Here is a 24,298-nt window from a genome sequence, read left to right on the forward strand (position 1 = left end):
AAGTTTCCATTTTAGGAAAGTAGGAAAAGAAGAACAAATTAAATCCAAAGTAAGCAGAAGAAAAGAAATAATAATGAGAACAAAAGCTAGTGAAGTTGAAAATAGGAAAGCAATAGAGAAAAATAAATGAAACCAAAGTTGGTTTTTTGAAAAGATCAATAAAAGTGATAGAGCTGTAGCCAGGCTAATTAAGAAAAAGAGGTAAGACAAGAATTACTAATACCAGAAATGAAAGAGGAGACATCACTACAGATCCCATGGAAATTAAAAGAATAATAAAGGAATACTATGAACAACTCTGTGCCTACTAATTTGATAACCTTGGTTGAAGTGGACCAATTCCTTGAAAGATACAATGTGTCAAATTTCACACAAGAACAAATAGATGATCTGAATAGGGTTGTACCTGCTAAAGAAATTGAATCAATAATTAATAATTTTCCAAAACAGAAAGCACCATGCCTAGATGGGTTAACTGGTGAAGTCTACCAAACCCTGAAGGAAGAAATTGTACCAATTCCCTACAATTTCTATCAGAGGATAGAAGCAGAAGGAATACTTTCTAACTAACTTCATAAGGCCAGCATCACCTTAATATCAAACCAAACAAATATATTATGAGAAAACTGGCAATATCTCTTATGAACATGGATGAAAAAATCTTCAACAGAATAGTATTAGCAAATCTACCCAAAAATGTATAAAATGAGTTACAATTTAGGATTGATCCTAGGTGTGCAAGACTGATTCAACATTTGAAAATCAATTATATAATCCATAACAACATTGAAAAATCAATTATATGATCGTATCAATAGATACAGAAAAGCATTTGATGAAATCCAATACTCATTCATGAAAAAAAAATTTCCAGTAAACTAGGAAAAGAGGGGAACTTTCTCAACTTGATAAAGACAATTGACCCCAAATCCTACAACTAACATCATACTTAATGTTGAGAAACTTGAGGCTTTCCCACTAAGATCAGATAGAAAGCAAAGATGTCCTCTCTAACTACTTCTTTTCAACATTCTACTGGAAGTCCTTGCTAGTACAAGGCAAGAAAAGGAAATAAAAGGTATACAGGTTGAGGAGGAAGATGTAAAAGTGTCATTGTTTGCAGTAAAAAGTCAGAAATAATTGACAAAACACTCCTGGAACTAATAAGCGATTATAGCAAAGCTGCAGAATGCAAAGTTAGTATCTAAAAGTCAGTTGCTTTCCTATATAGTAAAAATGAATAAGTGGAGTTTGAAATTAAAAACACAATACTATTTACATTAATACCCCCCAGAATGTAATACTTATGTATAAATCTGATCAAATATAGACAAGATCTATATGAGGAAAGCTACAAAACTCTAATGAATCAAATCAAGGAAGAACTAAATAAATGAAAAGATATTCTTTGTTCATGGGTAAGAAGACTCAATACTTCTAAGATGTCAGTTTTTCCCAAATTCATCCATGGATTCAATGCAATTCTAATCAAAATCCCAGCAAGTTATTTTATGGCTATCAACAAAGTGATTCTAAAGTTTATATGGAGAGACAAAAGACCCAGAATATCTAACACAATATTGAAGAAGAACAAAGTTGGAAGACTGATGCTACCTGACTTCAAGTCTTACTATAAAGCTACAATAATCAATATGTGTGGTGTTGGTGAAAAAACAGACAAATAGATCAATGGAACAGAATAGAGAGCCCAGAAAAAGACCCCCCATAAATATAATCTGATCTTTGACAAAGGAACAATGGCAATGCAGTAGAGCAAAGGTCGTCTTTTTAACAAATGGTGCTGGGACAACTGGACATTCACATGTGCCCCCCCCCCCAAAAATCTAGATACAGACCCTACACTCTTCACAAAAATGAGCACGAAATGGATCATAGGTCTAACTATAAGCTACAAAACTTTAAAATTCCTAGAAGATGAAATACAAGAAAACCTAGATGACCTTGGGATGATGATGACTTTTTAGGTACAACATCAAAGACACAATCCATGAAAGAAATAATTGATAAGCTATACTTAATTAAAATTAAAAACTTTCTTGTGAAAAATAGTATCAAAAGAATTAGAAGACAAGCCACAGACTGGGAGAAAATATTTGCAAAAGACTCATCTGTTAAAGGATTATTATCCAGGGGTGCCTGGGTGGCTTGGTCAGTTAAGCGTCTGACTTCGTCTCAGGTCATGATCTCACGGTCCGTGAGTTTGAGCCCTGCGTCGGGCTCTGTGCTGACAGCTCAGAGCCTGGAGCCTATTTCAGATTCTGTGTCTCCCTCTCTCTCTGCCCCTCCCCTGTTCATGCTCTGTCTCTCTCCGTCTCAAAAATAAGTAAACATTAAAAAAAAGGATTATTATCCAAAACACATAAAGAACTCTTAAAACTCAACAATATGAGAATGGGTTGAAGACACCTCACCAAATAAGATACACAGGTGGCATGTAAGCATATTAAAAGATGCTCTATGTCAAATTTCATCAGGAAAATGAGAATTAAAACAACAATGAGATAGCACTACACCCCTGTTAGAACTGCCAACTTCTGGAACAATGACGACACCTAATGCTGGTAAGGATGTGGGGTATACATTGTTGGTGGGAATGGAAAATGGTATAGCCACTTTAAAAGTCAGTTTAGCAGTTTCTTAGAAAACTAACCCTATTTTTGCCATACCATCCAGCAATCATGTTCCTTGGTATTTATGCAAAGAAGTTGAAAAAAGGTACATAAATACATCTGGTATAGTAGGTCCGTTTTCTAAATAGAAGCATTGTTTTGGAGAGGAAGGTAATAAAATAGTAATAAATATAGTAGTAGAAATGAATATGGACTCTTTTATAGTTTATAAAATAACCATCTCATTTATATCCCACAAAAGTCTGAGACATGAGCTGAAAGTCTGAGGTGAGGTATTATCCTCCTTTTTACCATGAACTTGAGGCCCAGAAATGTCAAATGCCTTGCTACAGTTAAGGGGTAAGGTGGGACTTAAATTACACCCTTTCACACTGGGCCTTTAAGGAAATGAGATGTTTACTTTCTGAACTATTCTAGTGCATTTTCAAAAGAGGAGGAAAAAATAGTAATATCTTGCAGTTAATTTCTGTAAAATGTGATTTGAGGTGCTCCAGAAAGGCTTTCTAAGACAAATTTCTGCCCAACTACCCCTGAACCCAAAATTTAACCATTAGTCATCTCACTCCCTCCTAGATTCTGTCTCTCTTCTCTGCTAAAATGCAGAATTCTCTTGGAAAAGTTGAGCCATTGAGTCATTCATTTCTTAGAGGAGGAATGCCTCATTTACTGGTGCTGGCAAGAGGCCAGTGAGTTCTGATTCTTGGTCGGGACAAGGGAGGGGCAAAGTCAGAGAAAGGAAAGTAGAGACCACTAAAGTCAAATTTGCTGCCTTTATGATTGTGCCTTTGGGCCCCCACTCTGGCATTAGGCCTTCTCTGGAGTTTATCCAAACTTCCCCTCCAGAGCAGAGTGTTCCGGAATCGCTTCTGAGTAAGATGGCCCAGCCTGCTGAGATTCTGGCTGGGATGCTTGTAGGAGAAGGGGCTCTGGAGCCTTGTCCCAGATCCACTGAGCTCGCACGGTGGTGCAGGCAGGTCACGAATGGGAGCAATGCTGCTTTGTTCCTGCATAGAATTTCCATGCTGCTGGTCACTCATGAGAGAGCCTGAGGCCTTGGGCAGCGCAGTGCCCTTCTTTTTCTTAATTCCTGTCAAGTGGTATGAAATGTTTGAAATAGTACTTAAGATAAACTGTTGTGGTTTTCACAGACAACCTTTGAGCTGGCCTCTCTTAGTGGTGCCTTTACCATCTTTCTCTTCCTCCTCCCTATTCGGTAGGCTTTGCTTTGCTCTGTGGATCCTGGAAGTCAAATTCTATCACAGGTTTGGATATCACATTCTCCATGAAGATAGCTAAAATTTGTAGTTTCCTCTTCTCACATATCCCTGATTTGCCAAAATGTTACTCCTTTGCAGGAGTCAGCAAAATGACATCATTTCAGTTGTCTGCTAAGAGTTGTGAAATTGTCACTTAGCCAAATTAAAAAGAAAACAAGCAAGGAAGGAAGGAGGAAAGGAGAAAAAAGATGAGTTCTTAGATAATATATACATTCTATAGAATATTTGTTATTAGAGGCAGAATTTACTAAGAGCTCAAGCAAAGAATGGACATATTGAGTTGGTGCTGATTGGAGGAGTGTGGATATTTTTATACAGGCTTCAGAAAGCCCAACATTGACCTGTTTTTATTATTTTTATTGGCTCCCTTGATGATAGACAAACTGGCCTAACCTGGGGCCAACAGAGCCAGCAGGAAATTTAGGTCACGGATAGTTGCATTTTAAAAACTCCAGTTTTTAGAGGCTGCTCAATCATTGTAATTGATTGATGATAACATGGCAAAGAGAGCTCTTAAATCATTAAAGGTGGCCCGATAAAGACACATGGCTAAAGATTTTGCTAGATGCACCGTTCCCAACTCTCTGTGGTGTTCTGTTCTGCTTTCTGAAGAAGTAGTTTGTCTCTCATTTTGTGTGACTTACGGCCCAGCTGGCCTGTTTACAGAAAACAACCTTTTAAACTTGGCCGTTCTGTTTGAAACGTAGTGTAACATCATTTCCCGAGAGATGGGAGGAAAAAAACATTACAAAAAAAGTTTGTTTCCCTCCTAAAACATATGTGTGTTTTAAACTGAAGAGCCATTGAAAGTTGCTCTTTTTGTCTTTCTCTGAAATCAAGGCCTTAGCCTTTCCTTCTAGCTGAAGTTAAGGGTGGCTGAATTAGATTATTTGATAACTCCTGTAAGCTTCTTGTATGTTCCTGCTCTTGCTTTGGATAAATGCTAATCTGTAATAAAAACTCTAAGTAGATAGCTCTGTTCTTCCCAGGACACAGGAAATGTGGCCCAGTGTAATGGCATTTTAAAAAGATTTTATTGAAATAAATATAATATGGAAAAGTACAGCTCAACGAAGTTTTACTAACTGAAGACATCTGTGTAATCAGCACCCAGATCAGGAAACAGAAAATTACCGGCAATCCTGAAAGCCCCACTTTTGCTGCCTCCAAGTTACTCCTTCCTTCCAGTGGGTAGAGACTTCAGAAAGTATAGATTGGTTTTCTCTGGTTTTTGTGTTTTACGTAAATGGAATCATACAATGTGTTCTTTCTCTATGGCCTTTTTCGTTCATCATTGTCTTTGTGAGATGAAACTGTATTGTTGTTTTATAAAACTATGGGTCACTCTTTATAGTCGCTATGTAGTATTCTATTGTGTGACTACAGCATAATTTTTCTGTAAGGGCATTTTCAGGGGGAGAGAATGTAGAACCTGTTTTCACTTCCACTAAGGACTTTGCCATTTCTCAGCCCCATTGAATCATCTGCCCCACAGACACAGAATGCAAGCTACTTTCAAGTGCCTCTTATAGGGATAAATTTGGGGAAATACTTTCTGTGTTATATTACATTGCTTTTTCTTTCTATTAAGCCTTCTTGATACATTCTTCTAGCTTTCTCACGAATCACTCGTGCCATTATTTTGCTCACTCTAGAATCTTCCATTCATTCTGGGCCTCTTTTTCACTGTCCTGAGTTTAGACATCCCCCTTTCTGAAATACTTACATCTGTCCCATTCTTACATTTTTCTCCAATTCTACCCTCTCTGTTGTCTCCTTTGAATCACCTTGTTTTACTCTGAACCTCCTTTCAAAAACTTTGGAATAATTCTATACTTGTCTTTTCTCTCATACTGTGTATCTAATCCATCAGCATAGCGTGCTGGCTTTAGCTTCAAAATATTTCCAGATCTAAGCATTTCACATTACTTGCAATGTGCCACTGCAGACTAAGCCCCATTGTTTTGCTTGGATTACTGATTGCTTCCTAACTGTGTCCCTGCTTCTAGCCTTGCCCCTCCGTAGTCTGTTCTTTCAACACACCTTGAATGATAGCCTTTTCCAACATATATCTGATCATACTATTCCTCTGCTCCAAACTCCTTTCATCTGGGAACAAAGGCAAAATTTCTAAGAGTGGGCTCTGTGGCCCTGAACCATCCGCATTCTTCTTTGCCTCATCTTACCACCTTCCCACTTCTCTTGCAAAGGCAACTGAACCTGTCCATACAACTTCCACGTCATTGGTCTATCACACTCTCTGCTGCTCCTCATCTGAAGCCCATGCTGTAGTCCAGATCTACTGTCTTTAAATCAGCTGCTCCTGGAGACCATTTCTGCCCTCTTTGACAGCTTTGGCATCTGATTCCTTTTTGCGCATATCTCTTCAGTGCATCCTATCCTTTTCTTCACATAGTGGTAGGTACACATAGAAAACTATACTGTTTGTACAGGAAATGCTGGGTTAACAGCTACACAGCACTGGAGGCCACTTGCCCAGTGGTCTGGCTGCTTCAGGTTCCAGCCAGTTGTCACTAGGGCTTGGAGTGTAAGGTAAACATGGCATGGTGACACCCTGGATGAAAAATTCTGCCTTAACATTTGTGGCCAGAACTACATATCCCTCTACCAGAGCTGTTTAACCTTGAATGAGGTTCTAGAACCTGTGATGTACCTTTTTGGGGGACTCTAAGGAGTTGCAAGTCAATAGATCACCTCTGATTTATCTCATCTACTGGGTTCCCCTGATGATTTGTCCTAGTCAGAATCCTGGTATCATACTTTGTCTCAAGCGTCTGGATTTCCCTTCCTCACAAACTCTGGATTCCCTCTGACTGGGAAGCACTGGAGAGTAAACGCGTGGTAGCCAGATACAGGTTTTGGAGAAAGACAGTCCTGAGCTGGAGTCTAGCTCAACCACCCACTAGCTGATGTCCTTGACAAGTAACCTTTCTCATCCTCAATTTCTGCCTCTGAAATAATAATACCTGTGTTACAGGGTAATCAGGAAGATTAAATGAGATCATCTATAATTGTATCTTTGTAAGTGTTCATTTCTCTTATTGTGGTGTCAGCTATTTCGTCATAGAGGTAAGTATGCTGTTGATACTATGTTGAAAGGAGTGAATTAGGTCCTGGAGATAGCATTAGGAATAAGTTGTGCTTCTTGCCACCAAGGATTTTTCAGTCTTAGAAGAGAGCTAGACGTGGATAATTAAATTCAGGGTGATAAGAGCCATGGTAGAGGGAAATAGAAGCTTCTCTAGGATCACAAAGTAGGCGTATTTAACACATCTAGGGAAGCTCTGAGGAGATAACACTTGAGTTGAATCAGGAGACCAGGTGGAGAAGAGGGAAAAGAATTTTCCAGGCAGAGAGATAAGCACAGAGGCAAATGCAAGTAGTTCAGGCAAACCTGTAAGGAAAGGACTCATGATAGATGAGGTTGAACAGCTATGTGAGCTATGAAGCTAAGACAATAACAACAACAAAAACAACAACAAAAACCCCATGTCATATTCAAGGCTTTATCATTAAGGCAGTGAAAACCATGAAATAATTTTAGGGAGATCAACTTTTTGGCTTAGAATGAGATAAATCATAGCTAGAGAAAAGGGTAGTTGCAATTTAGGGCATCGAGGAAGGAATAAAGAAGAGATGGATATATCAAGTTGTGGGGACTTGGTGGCTGATTTGATGTGGCAGGGACAAGAGAGAGCTGCAGTAGAGCCCAGGTTTCTGTCTTGGTCCACTGGAAGAATAATGGTCCCACAAAACAGTATAGGGTACACAGAATGAAGAGCAGATTTGGCAGTAAAAATATTCATTTCAGTTTTAGATATGTTGAGTTCAATTTGCAGATGAGATATATAAGTGGAGAAGGCCAATGGACAATTGACTCTATGGGTAGGGAGCAAAGGATGGAAATTTGGCTGAAGATACAGGTATATAAGTTGTATTAGTTAGTATTCAGATTAAGGTGAGATACCAAAGGAATCCACAAATACAGTGACTCAGATAGGATATTTCATTTCCCATACACACAGCCATCTAGAAGTTCTTGGTTGGTCCAGTCCAGATGCCGCTCAAATGTGGTCCACCTGACCAGCAGCATTCGTGTCACCTGAGAAGCGGTACAAAGTACAGAATCTTCAGGCCCCATCCCAAACCTAATGAGTCAGCATCTGCATTTGACAGATTATCTACATGCACATTACATTTTGAGAAGCTCTGATTTAAAGAAGCATGTTGTTCTGCGTTTCTCTCAAAGAACGTAGTGGAAGCAATCTTGCCACTGCTTTATCTGCATTTTAGCCATGATAAGGGGAAAAGAGAGTAGAAAATAATGAGCTTTCTTTTTAGGATATGATATCTTTAAATTGGTAATTATTGGTATATACCATATTCGAAGTTAAAACTGAGAAAATTTTGTTTTTAATTCCTTTAAAAATAACAAACCTGTTAACATGCTAACATAAATAACATATTTTTGTGAAGAATAGCTATACTTCTCAAACCAGAAAGAGTAAGAATGGCGTTGGTTTTATTTTTGCAAATCTCTTTAATGTGTCACTGAGTAGAAAACAGCTGGGTTCTCATATTTGCCTCCTCATTCGGTATGCTGCCATATGTTGTTTTGGTTGAAATTTATGAAGAAAATCCAGCTTCATGCAGATACAGAGCTGGAAAAGGGAAGAATATTTTGATAGCTTTTCAGATATTCTTTTGTGATACATGCCTAGACTCTACAAGCAGTGATTTCTTTCAAGGGTAAATTGTAATGTGGAATCTGAAAGCATATAAATGAGCTTTTTGTACTCTTTTACATTAAAATCCACTGGTCTACCCTGTATTTTGGATAGATCGTTTGTATATTCCTGATTTTCTTACATCATACGTTGGTTATTTGCAAATATTGGCTCACTAATGTATGCAAATCTTCCAAATGTTGACACAATGCATTATGCAATTGAAAATAATCACATTTTTTAATGTCACCATTGATCTCATTGTGTAAGTGCAGAGAATCTGCCAGTGGTAGATACACATTTTCCAGAATTTGAATTTTTGATTAAAAGCCAGAATTTTATCATTGGCAATAAATATATCGATTGCTTTTCTTAAAGGAGCAAGATTACTTTGTTCATTTTTGAGAAAATGTTTGCCAAATACATGAGTCTTAATAATCATAATTTCTCTGTCATTCTTTCAAGTAACAACGGTTTTACATGACAGAAATAATTAGTTCGGTTCACACCCCAAATAATTGCATAGGTGTTTTTCCTTAAGATAGCCATTGTGCTTTAGGGTACAGGAGAAGTGCTTTGTGCATAGTTCCTACTTTGTTACATAAGATATTCAAGAAACATTTATTTAAAGGTTGAAATTTTTTAAGAGTAATAATTTTTACTTCTTACTCCATGGCATTCTTCAGTGAAGCTGGCTTTTCAAAAATTCCATCTGTGAATACATAGTATAGTGGCAAAGAATACAATGACTGTTAGCGTAGTTTGGAACCATTTTCCTTGGTCTGTTAAGATCCCAGCAGTTTTATCCACCATTATTTTTACACTCTTGATACAAATGTCCACATAGTCAAAAAGGCAAAGAATGTCTTAGTATTGTTATAAGAGTAGTTTTGACATCCTGAAAAGGTCACTGGGATCTTGGGTCTATAGACCACACTTTGAAAACCACTGTCTCATATGATTATTCTGAGCTTGATGTATATTGGCTTATATGAGATTGCATGGTTTTTGGACTGCTTAGTTCTAGAAAAAATTGTAAAGTAGAAAATTTTAAGTTTGGTGTGTGTCTATTTTTTTCCTTTCTGTGACAGCCCTGGAGGCACTCCCCAGCACCCTAGTGGGACAGAGGGAATGAGTACCGAGGGACCTTTTCATGCTTGCTCTTGTTCGTCTGGCTAGTCGTTGGACAAGTATTGATGGAGCCCTCTCATGGACCAAGTTCTTTGTCTGGCCTCTGGCCCTGATGCAGAGCTTCTCATGCCCTACCTCACAAAACCGCCTGTATTCGCTTCCTATTGCTACTATAGCAAATCAAAACAAACCTAGATGCTTAAAACAACATAAGTGTACTACCTTACAGCTCTGTAGGTCAGGAGTCCAACACCGGTCTCACCAGGCAAAAATCGAGGTATTGGCAGCATTGCATTCCTTTTTGGAGGCTTTAGGGGGGCATCTACCTCGTCACCTTTTCCAGTCTAGAGGCCCCTGCATTCCTTGGCTCGTGGCCCCCTTCCTCCACCTTCAAAACTGGCAGCATTATATTTCTCTCTGACCATAGCCAGGAAAGGTTCTCTACTTTAGGGACTCATGTAAGTAGACCAGACCCACCCAGATCATGCAGGATCATCTCCATCGCAAGATCTGTAACCTTAATCACACTGGCAGAGTCCCTTCTGCCCTATTTGCTTATGACATATTCTGGGAATTAGAATATGGGCCTTTCTTGGGGGGGTCATTATTCTACCTACTACACACTCTTCGTAAGTGTGTGTTAAATATTTGTTGAAGGAGTAAAGGAACTATCTTATCCCATTGGTCATTTCTCAGAGCTTTGTTCCTCCCTGATATTGTTCATTATTTAAGGCTCGGTTGAGGTACCGTCTCTTCTGGGACTTGGTGTTCCTCTGCTGTCTTTTCAAAGTGAATGAAAACTTCTACTAAAGCACTTACTTACTGCTTCTCCACTACTGTTTACTCCTACCCCTACCCACCTGTAAGCTCCTTGACTCTTGTGTCTCGCCTTGTTCTTTGTATGCCCAGATTATAGCACAATGTCTGGCACTTAGTATGTGTACGATAAACATTTGTTGATGAATTCCTGAGTGCATCAATGAATTATCCTCACACATACCAAGTTAACCAAGTTACATTTTTGCATTTTGCCTGGGGCATATACCAGAAGTCCATTTCCCTCAAATAAGCAGAATGACTTTCATCATGGGCATTTAAAACCTGTGTTAATGGCAAAACATAAGAGACTCTTAAAGATAGAGAACAAACAGAGGATTACTGGAGGGGTTGTGGGAGGGGGGATGAGCCAAATGGGTAAGGGGCATCTACTCCTGAAATTGTTGTTGCACTATATGCTAACTGACTTGGATGTAAATTAAACAATAGATGAATTAAAAAAAAAAAACAAACCTGTATTAATGGCATTAATGTAGGGATGGCCAGTGATGTTTTGGGGTAGAAGGGTCTTAGGCACTCCCTCAAGCCCCTGGCAACATTTACTAGGCTGCATCCAGGGACCCAACTATACCTGGGAGGAGTTGCAGAGATGGGTTCTCCCGCCTCAGGTTAGAGTGGCTTTGAGTTTCACTGAGGTTCTGCAGGCTGCACCGCAGAGGAGCGAGGACGGAGCCAGCCCTGCCCGCTCTGTAGCCACAAAGCAGATGGCCTGTGTGCTCCCGTGCCTGCAGACGTAGCCCCCACAGAGCCTGACTCTGACTCTGCAGAGGTGTTTCAATTCAGCCAAGAAAAAAAAAAGGCCTTTCTAAAGACAACATGCATTTTACAGAGAGCCTTTTGTATGGAGTTACTGGGGACTCACTCAAAAATAACAGGAGCTCCAGACTTGCAGAATTAAAATTAAAAGAAAGTTCTGTCACTCTAGACACAGCTCTAGTCTCCCACCTCCTACTAGTTGGCTCATTTATATCAAAATGAGTGAGAAATTTAATCCCTGGTACTTTATAAAGAAGCTTTTTTTTTTTGCTTTGGTTGTGGTTTGCTCTGTGTGTGTGTGTGTGTGTGTGTGTGTGTGTGTGTGTGTTAATGGCAGTGTTTAATAATGTTTATATTGCCTTTAACCTTTGACTAACTTTGCAGTTACGTTCCCAGATGTGGTGTCACATCCAGTACTGGTAGGCTGCCCCTCTCTCCTTCGAGACTACGAACTTCTTATTCCTAGAAGGTTTTGAATTCCCTACCAGTCATCTTAATCACTTCTACTGGGTAGGAAAGGAGTCCATGGGGTAGGAGGTCATAGTAGTAGCAATCGGTTCATATGTGTCAGGGGCCATGCACCAGGCACTGTGCTTGGTGACTTACTTCTGTTATTAAATCTGGAGAGCAACCTTGTGAAGCAAAAGCTATGGTTGTCTCTCTTCAAATGTAAGGTCAAGTGTTTTCCCCAAAAGTAACCCTCAGAAAAGAGGGTGTCCTCTTATGCCTGAGTCCTCACCAACACAATCCCCCATTGTGGGGATTACTCTATTTTAAATCACGAAGTAGTTTACTGTTTGGGCATTTGTGGTATTTTGCCCATTTTGCAGGTGAGGAACCTGGGACTTGGAGAAGTTACATTAAGTTGCCCCAGGTCACCTAGCTGGTAAGTGCAGGCATTTATTTTTATTCCCATACTCTCATTATTAATCCTACTCAGATTCTTTCTTTCACCTTTAGAAAGGTTTCAATTCAGGGTCTCACTGATCTTTTCCTTCTTCTTGTTGAGGTTTCATTCTAAAAGCAGAGAATATCAGAAAATGGATATATATCCAGTCTGGAGCCATGCTTTTATGGGTAGTACTAGGAGGGTCTAGTTCTAAGCCAATGTGCATAGGATTCCCTCTGGTTCATCCTTGCCAGACAATCCCCCTGCCTCCCTTTGCCATTGATGAAAAGTTCATTGCTTCCTGAGCCAGTCCCTTATCTTGGCTGATGGCTCTGTTTGTGAGGAATTCTTATCAGCTGAAATTGTCTTTCCTGGAATTTTCAGTCTGACTGAAGGAGATCCAAAAGTACCTGGATTTGTCTCCCTTCCCTCGAACTCCCTTCTCCTCCCCTCTCCTCCTCTTGCCCTCCCCTTGCCAATAAATGTTTCACTTTAGAATATTTTTAGATTTATAGAAAAGTTGTCAAGATAGTAGAGAGTTCTGTATATCCTCACTATATTGTTAAGATCTTACAGTACTTAGCAAAACAAAGAAGCCAATATTGGTACATTATTATTATTAACTGTAAACTCCAGATTTTATTCTCATTTCACCTAGTGGTTTTTTGTCCCCCTAACATTCTTTTTCTGTTCCAGGAACATTTTGTAGAATGTTCCTCAGTTGGTATTTATGTGATGTTTTTCTTGTGGGGTTATGTGTTTGGGAGAAGAATACCACAAAAGTGAAGTGCCATTTTCATCATATCATATTAGGGGCACATAATATCATTTGAGTTTATCACTGGTGATGTTAACCTTGATCTTCTAGGGTAAACTTCTCCTCCCTCTTCTTTCCATACACAATTTTTTAGAAGCAAGTCACTATGTACAGCCCACACTTAAGAAGAGGAGGGATTAAGCTCTACCTTCTGGAGGGGGCAGTATCTACATAAGTTATTTGGAATTCTGTAAAAAAACATCTATCTGTTCTGTATGTATGCATGCATCTAATTCATAAGTTGTTTGGAATTCTGTAAAAAACATCTATCTGTTCTGTATGTATGCTTGCATGCATGCATGTATGTATGTATTTATGCCATCACTTATTTATATCAGTATGGCACAAAGCACATTTATTTTGGACTTTGAGTTATAATCCATTACTACTTTATTTTCTTGCTCAAAGTGTTTCAGCTTTGGCCACGGGAGGCCTTCCAGTTGTCTCTTGTGTCCTTTTGACATGCCCCATCCTTTTGTTTTTTATGGACTTCCTTACTTTCTGGCACAACAAGATCTTCCAAGTTCTTCTCACATTTTCCCTACCTTATCCCTAGAATCAGCCATTTCTCTGAGGACTCCTGATTCCTTTTATTTGAGAATGATGTTAGAAACCAAGATCTGACCCCTGGCTGTGCTCATTGCTACCAGGGTATCATTACTTCTAGATTCTCACAGTGGCAGAATTAGGAAAGAGATGTATGTATATCAGCCCATGTCATACACATATCTATGATATTTCTCTATCTACATTTGTTTCTGCAGGAAAGCTTTTCTTTTTTGAGCATTGATATTTTTCTGGGTAGCCAATAAGGAAATATGATTCATTACCTACTATCACCAATGATAATGTTTTTTAAAAAAAAAAAAAAAAAAAAAAACGGAGAAAAAGGTGAAAATGGAGACCTTGGCATAAATATGGCTTAAGAACTGAGCCATCTCTAGTCACATCATGTCATTTCAGAGATGAAGAGATACGAGTTCACTGGGACCCTACGAGGTTAAGGAGCTAGTTAGTGGTACAGTCAGGTTTGGATCTGGGTGTTTGAAATGGAGTCTCTATTTCCACCACATCACATGCCTCTTTAAGACTGATTAGCAAATATTCTTGGCTTTGTATCCAACTCAATAATTAGCTTTTGGGAATGCTTGAAGCAGATTAGAATGTAATTTTAGAAATTAGGGTGCACAGGTAGTACCTAGCTAACAGAAGTTTGCTAGAGTGTCATTAGTGAGGGAGCTTGTTCTCTGGCAATATATTTTAGATCAACAACTTGAAAATGATGCTCTCATGGCCAGATGTTAGTGGGTAAATCTTTTCAAATGATTATGGTGATTACTCTATGTTGTTTTACTTTTTATAACTATCTTTTAAAAAATCCTTTTGCTCTGGGAAAAGACTTAAAAGGGCTCCCGTAGGCTAGATACTTGATGCATATACCTGTTTTTTAGAAATGGGATATAAAGCAATGAAGGAATCTGCTTAATGTTATCCAAGATGTTGGTGATAGGGTAAAAAGGAAAAATGAAAGCTGTAGCCCCCATGGCCCCACTTCTAACAGGCCAACCACACAGCTCCTTTATTATAAATTGCTCTGGGCAGCTTGTAAAGCAAAGAACACTTGAATGTTTGTCTCCAGAGACTCCTGAGGCAATAGGACGGTCCTAGGATGCCTTCAAATGTTTCAGCCATTTCCTTTGAGAAGTGGGTGTGTTTATACTTGGTAAATCATGTCTTGTCACCATGTAGCAGTAAAATCTTCCTGTTCTTTTCCATTTGAACCTATTCATTCCAAAGACTTATCATTTTGTTTTTGTTTGGTGCATTGTGAACATCCAAGTTTTTTAGAGGAAATAAATGGTAACAGCTGTTTTTCGTGTACCAAATAATATAATTGTGAACCTTAACCTTGAGATGATATATCCAAATTTTTCCAGGTGTGGAAATGACTTGACTAGAAAAGTTCATTTTGGAGTAATCATCCCAATATAGAATCACATCCAGCTGCTCGCCATCAACTTCATTCAAAGAGAGAACATTTCTATAGGCCATTTTTTTATTCCAACACTCCCTTCATAACCTGGCTTTTCCTTTTAAAATATTGCATTTTCACACACTTAAACACACACACGCACACACACACCCTAAAGTCCCATCTTTCTTCTCTTCTGCTTTACTCTTCTCCATAGCTGTGCCCACCATCTAGTATACTATATATTTTACTTCTTTAGATTTTTAATTGTCTGTTTCACCCAACTAGAATGTAAGCTGTGTGAGAGCAGGGAATTTGTTTTCTTCACTGCTGCATCCCTAGACCCAGAATAGTACCTGGAATATAGTAAGTGCTTAATGAACCCTTTTGAATGAATGGCATGAAAGTTGCAAGTTGTAGTCATTTGCTCCCTGATTTTAATATAAGTACAAGTAGTTGAGTTTATTTTATAGGATTATTTTATATTATAGGTTAAATAAAACATATTATTTAAAATGGGGATTTATCTGTTTATGAAAAATCTCAGAATTTGTATGAGACATGGTATAGTTACTTGGAAGTTATTAGGTGACTTCAGAAATGCAGTACTGTTATCATATGCAAGGAATTTTGAAATTCTCTGCTAAATATCACTCGTGAAATTAGTGGAAGAGCTAAAAGGAAAAACATTTTAAGTTTTAAGATAAATTATCTTCAGATCCACCCAAAGATACCTTAAACCTTAAGTGACATTGCCCAGTTTGATCCCTTATTCTATTCACCAGATTTAGCAGAAAATGACTTTTCATTGTTATAAAAAAAATCCTATGATCCAGTAATTGCACTAGTGGGTATTTACCCAAAGAATAAAAAATATTAATTTGGAAGCATATATGCACCCCTATGTTTATTGCAGCATTATTTACAATAGCGAAATTATGGAAGCAAGCCAAGTGTCCACTGATAGATGAGTGGATAAAGAAAATGTGGTGTATATATACAGTGGAATATTACTCAGCCATAAAAAGAATGAAATCTTAACATTTGCATTGACATGGACAGAGCAAGAGACTATAATGCTAAGCAAAATAAGTCAGTCAGAGAAAGACAGATGCCATATGATTTCACTTATGTGTGGAACTTAAGAAATAAAACAAAGAAAGAAACCAAAAAAACCAGACTCTTAACTATAGAGAACAAACTGATGGTTACCAGAGGGGAGGTGGGTGGAGGGATGGGTGAAATAGGTAAAAGGGATTAAGAGTACACTTTAATCATGATGAGCACTGAGTAATGTAGAGAATTGTTGAATCACTGTATTGTACACTGAAACTAATATAACACTGTATGTTAACTATTAGGAATCAAACTGTTAAAAATTTAAAGACTACATGAAAATAAAAACAAACTTTGATTTTGGAATTAAAAAATCTATTCTCTAAAAAATTTTTTTTTAATGTTTACTATTTATTTTTGAGAGAGAGAGATACAGAGACAGAGTGAGAGTGGGGGAGGGTTAGAGAGAGAGGGAGACACAGAATCCGAAGCAGGCTCCAGGCTCTGTCTGAGCTGTCAGCACAGGGCTCGATGTAGGGCTTGAACTCACGAATGATGAGATCATGACCTGAGCCGAAGTCAGACGCCCAACCAACTGAGCCACCCAGACGCCCCTAAAAAAATCTATTCTTGACTACTATTTGCCAAACATAGAGAATATGAAAAAGAATATGCTGTAAAATTTAAGGCAATTCCTCTGAATGTCAGCATGTGTTTACATATATAGATGCTGACATGTTTTTGTTTTTAATCATTGCTTTAAAAATACATTTTTTAACTTAAAATTCTAGTATCTGAAGTACTTACACTTATAAAACTAATGGATTCTTATTTGTTTAAGCAATATGTGAGATAATATAAAAGGTTCTGCAACTTGACTAGTGCAGTGTTATGAACTAGATCATTCCAAACAATCAATCTAATGCCAAATTTCTTGCAGCTTTCTCTCCAGGACAAGAAGCAAACAAATAAAAGGCAACATAGTCAGTGAACATCACAAACTTGTTTGCAAGATATCTTTGGACTGATGCGATGCATAAATTACATCTTTGTATAAGAATGATGTATTTTCATATTACCACCTTTTATTCCAGAGCATTGGGGAGTCAACCATGTCTGTTGTGTTAAATCAGCTGCTGCCCATGATGAAGCCTTTGAACCAAAGGACCGACAATGATTACAGCCCTGAAGAATTGTTGATCCTCCTGATATATATTTACTCTGTTGGTGGAGAGTTTACAGTGGACAAAGACCTGGGGGAAGCCGAAGAAAAAGTGAAGAAAGCATTGGCTCAGGTCTTCTGTGAAGAGTCTGAATTGTCACCTTTGCTGCAAAAAATCACAGGTGAGTGTTTAATAAAAAATACAGGACATAAAAATCACTGACACAGAAAAGGGTTTAAAAATAAAGGCATTTTAGGAAGAGGATGTAACCATGTTCATTGGAGTTGTCTGGAATTTTACGAGGCCTGATGAACGCTAGCCAGCCTTTAGGACTAGGTTTTCATTGCAGTGTCCGCCCCCCCCCCCCCCACACCAGTTGTAGTGAAATGGCCTTCTAGTTGCCTGCCACAGCTTCTATTTTTAGAGCCTTGTTAAAATAGCAAAATTCTCACGGGGTATAATATCTTTAAGAAAAAATAAAATGCAGGGAAGCCTATTCAAAAAGGTTTCTGTTGACATATTTTCTTTGAAATAGTCATTTCAAGCTTTAAAAAAACACACACCGATGCACAAACCTGCCCTAAGATGCTACCCAATGTCATAGGATTGAAAATAGCAATTTTCAAGGGTACTTTCATACTTTTGACTTCTCATCTTTCGTTTTGAATCTGAATTAATTGGTAGTATCTCAAATAATATCTAAAAGATACTATTAGTGGCTGATTTGGGGAAAATATATAGTTAAATATCACAAAATGTAACCATTTTACTATGATGTAACTCATGGAGACATTCATTTCTGTGTTTCTTATCAAACTCCATATCATTTATGGGTTTTTTTTGTTTTTGTTTTTGTTTTTGTGGGTTTTTTTGTACAAAGTTTATTTCCATTGGTATGGATTGAGCCCAGGTCTGTTTAAGAGTGAGAAATTGTTGAAGCTTACATGCAAAACTTAAATCCTTTAAAAACCTACCGAGTTTCCATGCATTCATGAATGTGTGCGTATAGGTGTGTGTAGACCTCTCCATTCAGGAAGGCTCCGCGGAGGCACAGTATGTATTTTCCAACTTTTCCTCCTGTTGCCTGTTGTGCCTCCCTGACAGAATTTTCCAGATGGCTCAGCAAGAGCCTGTGTAGTTGTTGACCTTGGTGCTCTATGCACGTGTGCATACCTGCCAACCTTTTCTGTGTTTGGTTATGGCAAACAAAACCCTGACAAGATGGAAACCCAGTGAAGTTTCCACAAAAATAAAACATTTTCTTGCTTCGCATAGAACGTATCTGCCAACTTAAAAACGTGCTTAAGGAAAACTTGTGGAATTCGCTCACATTTCATTAAGTTATAGCACTATATGTGATTACGTGTGTTTGTTGGGCTATAAATGAAGATTGACTTAGAAAAGTTTAATATGGTTTATATAGTGCCTTGAATAGTAGTTTGATTCAGAGTAAATTTCAAAGCTGGGAGAATTTAGTTGGAAATTATTCTTAAAATGCATAATTTCAGAAACAGACAACAAAGATGGTTTGTTTTAGCTGAGGTTATTTGGATGGCTTTTCTGTAACGTTAGTATGTTACTATATTATTTTGGGAATTGAAATCATGCTGTAAGAGTATTCATTTAATATTTGTTCAAGGTGTTTATTGACCCAGCAGTTCACTCTTTATTAGTTTCTCTATTTATGATTGCTTAGGATATTGCATTTTCTTGCTTTTAAATGTGACTTCACATTTAAAAACACTTCTGTACATTCATGTTTGTATCAAGGAAATGAGTAGGTTTAGCAAATGAAGCTTCAAAATAAGAATTTGTGAGAGTTTCAGTATATTTAAACAATTTAGAGACATTATTTTGCAATACAAAGTATACATTCCTACCCAGATTAACTTTGCATGTAAAGTTTAAACAGAGTGGATAAGATGCACTATTTAAATTTGGCATAAGTGAACTTACCAGTGGAATACATATGTGTTGATCAACCTCTGTGGACACCAAAAGGCTTTATTTATGACGATAGACTTTTCCTTGGCCATAGATCTGCCCCTTATTAAGTATGTTGGCTAGTCAGATGTCCTGAGAAGTGTAGTGTTTATGTTACCAGGTAGCTACTGACGAGACTCTTTATATCTCAGGACAAAAAGCACTAGGATGGTGTTGGAGTAGCAGTGACTCAATCTTGTAGAAGAAGGTGGGATATTCCAGTATACATTGAAAGAACAGAATTGCCTTCCAGATTGCGTTCCACACGCTTGGCCTGTTGTGGATCTAGGTTGACCTGGCGTTTACCATGAACTTGCAGACAGTGTTGCGTTTATGTTATTCCAGTTTATGGTCTTGGCTCACTTGTTACTGGGTGGCGGAATTTCTTTTATGCCTTGTGCACGTTTTGGGGTTGGTGACATTTGGTTTAAAAGTATTATTGAAAGCAGGCAATTAACCAGTAGAATTCCACATTTTATATTGTAATTTTACTAATCTCAATGTTGAGAGAATCAAGAAAACAATACTTTTTCTGTACTGAAAATTCAAGTAGGTGATCATCACCCAAAAGTGAAAGGATCAGGATTTGGACCCAGGTGTTCTAGATCTGGAGCCCAGGCCTTTAAACAAGAGATTCTAAGTCTGCCACAGGCTCACTTCCATAACCATTGCGTTTATTATATCTTGTAACTCACGCTTGCTTACACGTACCGTTGTATGCCATGCATGCTCAATCATTCCATCATGTTATTTTATGAACGCTGAATTAATATTTGGTTAATAATGTAGATATTTGCATGTGCTTTTTACTCTGTCTATAACAGCTGCTGATAGATGTTTCATCATACCTTCCTATTTCTGTGCATGTATCCTCTTTGTTTCTGCATTGCTATGAAGAAATGAAGATGTTATTTCTAGCCATTGAACTCTATTGGCTGTCTAGCTTTCAAAAATAGGAGTAGCAAACTTAAATTCTTTATCTTTCAATAATATCTCTTGATAATAACTGCCCTGTTTGAAGTTCATGTGTTTTATATGTTGAATATGTAATTTGCTTTTGGCAATTTCTTTCATTTCTCCCTCTTCTCCCCTTTTATGGAAAGGACAATGAGAAATTGTAGTTGGCAAAACAAACCAAAACTTAAGCATGGTCAATGGCAGCATACTATTTTCCTTTTGATAGCTATGTTTTAGGGGGGGTGGTGGGCAAAAACTCTCTTTTCTACTCACACAAAATAACCAGGACTGGCTCTCTGGGTGTCAGGAGTAGAATCTGTAAAAAGAAAATTGGTATGGCCTGAAAATGTCAGTTAGTGTGCTTTCTGAGTCTCGCTGAGTTCAAAGAGAATATCAGTTTCCAAATACGCTAGTGTTTGCATAGCAGTCACAAGAGAAAACAAAGGAAAACCATTTGAACTTTCTTCAGAGAATGAAGTCAAAATTCTAATTTTAAAGATCTGTATCAACTTGGAATGTCATCATACAATGGGGTATATCAGATAAAGCGTAGAGCTAAGCTGCAGAAATCCTTGATTCAGAAGTCCTGGCTCTGTCATTTCCTAGCAGTGTGTCTTAGTCGGCATATCATCCGTCTTTGAACCTTGATAATAAACATAAGTGCCCTATTGACCACTCAGTGAATTTACTAAAAATAAAAGGATGCTATACGTGTGAGTTAATTTCCAATCCATACGCACTGTAAATAAGTAGCTTTCTCCCACTGCTGTTGTTATTTGTATAACATCTAGGTGTCACGTAGGGCAGTGCTTCCCAACCATATTCCCATTGTGACACACATAGACAACGAGTATGTTTGCATAGTGTACCCAGGTAAGTGGACAGAACTTTTTCGTTAGAAGCAACCACTCCCAGGAGCTTTGACCCCTTCAATGCCTCCCTACCTGACCTGTGAACTGAAATGAAACAGCTTGGCATACATACTATTAGGAGCTATAGGAGCTATTAGGAGCAAATCAGTGCTCCTAATCAGGTGTGTTGTTCAGAAGGCTCTGGAATCAGAAAACAAAGAAAAAACAAAACTTGCATATAGTTTTGACACCCAAAACCCCAAATGGATAAAGGACCTGAGTGTGAGACAGGAAACCATCAGAACCCTAGAGGAGAGAGCAGGAAAAAACCTCTCTGACCTCAGCCGCAGCAGTTTCTTACTTGACACATCTCCAAAGGCAAGGGAATTAAAAGCAAAAATGAACTACTGGGACCTCATCAAGATAAAAAGCTTCTGCACTGCAAAGGAAACAATCAACAAAACTAAAAGGCAACTGATGGAATGGGAAAAGATACTTGCAAATGACGTATCAGATAAAGGGCTAGTATCCAAAATCTATAAAGAACTCACCAAACTCCATACCCGAAAAACTGGAAAGCACTGTTCTTAAGGACACTGGGTAGGTAAACATAATCTAGTGAGCTTTCAACTGGGTTCCCTGCATCCCCCAGAGGAAACCTAATAGAGGAGAGTTTCTTCATCAACTTCAAATGAGGAAGCAGTTAAGAATTTGTTTTTCCTTTTTTTAAAATGTTTTATTTTTGAGAGAGAGAGAGAGCGAGCAAGCATGAGCAGGGGAGGGGCAGAGAGAGAGGGAGACAGTGGATCTGAAGCAGGCCCTGCGCCAGACAGGAGAGGGCATGATGTGGGGTGTGAACCCATGAACCGCAAAATCCTGACCTGAGCCGAAGTCAGACGCTCAACCGATTGAGCCAGGCTGGTGCCCCAAGAATTTGTTTTTCAACGGGTTGTGGAAGATACCTCATGGTACTTTCAGATCTACTTTCCAAATGGAAAGCATTTTTGTGCCCTTAACCATAGTGAAACAAAGCCACATTCTACAACCAACAGTGAAATTCTAGTTGCAATGATTTATGACAGCTTTCCTCTTTTGAAAAGCTCAGGTAAATACAGACCATATAAAATTATTATTGCTATTCGTGTCTGCCACTTTATTATAAAAACTTTCATCTCTGTTACCACAGGCAGAGACATTTTAGGATGTTAGTGGAGATATATCTTTCAAACAAAGCATTTTTCATAGTTGGCCAAGTGCTTTTCCCAGCCTTGTAGAAAGTTAGTCTTCGTAATAAAATATGAAGTACTTCCAAACAGAAAATTGTAAAAGATGAGGAGTCAACAAGAAGTTCTCCTCTTACGCTTCCTTTACTCTATCACCTCTGCACTTTTTTCCTCATCTCATGGGTTTACCTCAGTAATTAATCAAATTTCAGACTATGCATTTCTGCAGATTACTGCTCCTAAGGGCACTATTCCAATTGAAAAATAGTTTTCAAATTTTCAAAACTCGTTCCCTTGAGAAGTTGTTCCTTAGACCTTCAGCATCCCTCCTGGTTTGGCAATGACAAGGCTGTTGCTATAGTAACTGGAAGAGTGATCCTAAAAGCTCATCACCAATCTTCACGTTACCCACACTTGAATGAAAACTTTAGCTCATTACAGTAGGTGATAGTGTATAAAACCATGATTACAGAATTCACCCATTCAGCTGAAGGAGTTCAGGAAGTAAGGTAAAATTTATTTTAGAAGAGATTCTACCTTCATTCTGATTTATGGATTCTCAGTTATTGTGGCGTTATTAGACTTTTCATTAAGGAATACACCTTCATTTCTACTGTTTCAGATTTTTTTTGTTTCAGGGCTGTCAAAACAAAACAAAACAAAAAACAACTTTAAGACTGTTGTTTTCTATTATGGTTTGCAACACTCTTTGGTATAATAAGGTCTATTTTTCCTCTTGATTTCTAAGATTTCTGCTGGAAACTCTGATGAAGAACACATGTCTGCCCTAAATCTCTCCCATGAGAAATGTTGGAACTGTTACATTTAGTTTTACTGTCCAACATATTAGAATAGTTAACCACAGCACATATTACAAAACAGCTATATCAAGTGAGGTTTAAAATGTTTATTTCATATTTAAAATACATCATAAGCTATGTAGAAAGATATTTAGATCTGCCTATTAAGGTAGCTAACCAGTTAAGTAATGTTGCTAAATATTAAAGGATCACTACAAATTTCTTTCTTAAGTACTTAATTTTTTTCATGTCACATTGTAAAAACTCTCATTCTTAACTAAGACCCTGGAACAGATATTCTTGCATTAATGTGTATATATGCGCAAATGTATAAGTCGTACTGTCCATCTCACTAATTTTTGTGTGTGCACGTGAGGTCAATAGTAACAATTGTTAACGTGACATTTGGAGATTAATTATTGCTGATTCTTATTAATTGCACATTACATGGGGTATAAATTTCTCAATTATGAAAGAGAAAAAATGGAGTGCATGGAGTACAAGAATAGTTTTCTTGAACGTGTAGCATGGATGAAATAGGAGAGATGGGGTCATGTGGTTGAAAAGAGTACAGCTGTGAGGGGTGCTAGTTTTTACTCCTAAATATGCCTGTATCATAAAGCTATATGAAGGTTAAATGACAAATATAGTAAAAATAACTATGATTGAAATGACACTCAAGATAAAAAGATGTTAAATGTGATATCAAAAACATAAAATGAAAAAAGAGAAAAGAGAGAAACAAACCACAAGAGACTCTTTATGACAGAGAACAAACTATGGATTGACAGAGGGGAGGTGGGTGGGAAATGGGCAAGATGGGTGATGGGTACTAATGAGGGCACTCGTTAGTGTGATGAGCACTGGGTATTGTATGGAAGTGATGAATCACTGAATTTGACTCCTGAAATGAATATTGTACTGTATGTTAACTAAAATTTAAATTTAAAAAAGAAAAAAAGGAGAAAAATGGTCAACCCTCCCCCCCCAAAAAAAAAGAAAATGGAGTGGGGGAGAGTAAAAATGTTGAGTTTTAGAATAGGATCAAACGTAAGTTGTCATCAACTTAAAATAGACTGCTATAGATACAAGTTGTTAGATGTAAGCTTCATGTTATATGTAAGCTTCATGGTAACCACAAAGCAAAACCTATAGTAAATACATAAAAGATGAAGAGAAAGGAATAT

The 24,298-nt window shown here is 37.9% G+C and overlaps 1 protein-coding gene across 3 annotated transcripts in view; it reads left to right on the plus strand.

Moving 5' to 3' along the window:
- SCFD2 (sec1 family domain containing 2) overlaps positions 1-24,298 on the plus strand; it is a 411,701-nt gene that overhangs the window by 156,791 nt on the left and 230,612 nt on the right. For all 3 annotated transcript variants that reach the window (XM_045474074.1, XM_045474076.1, XM_045474075.1), the window contains exon 5: positions 17,229-17,478. In XM_045474074.1, coding sequence (XP_045330030.1) covers positions 17,229-17,478 — 250 coding nt within the window. The remainder of the gene's footprint in view (positions 1-17,228; positions 17,479-24,298) is intronic.

This window comes from Leopardus geoffroyi, chromosome B1 (assembly GCF_018350155.1).
Source record: "Leopardus geoffroyi isolate Oge1 chromosome B1, O.geoffroyi_Oge1_pat1.0, whole genome shotgun sequence".
Taxonomy (NCBI): Eukaryota; Metazoa; Chordata; class Mammalia; order Carnivora; family Felidae; genus Leopardus; species Leopardus geoffroyi.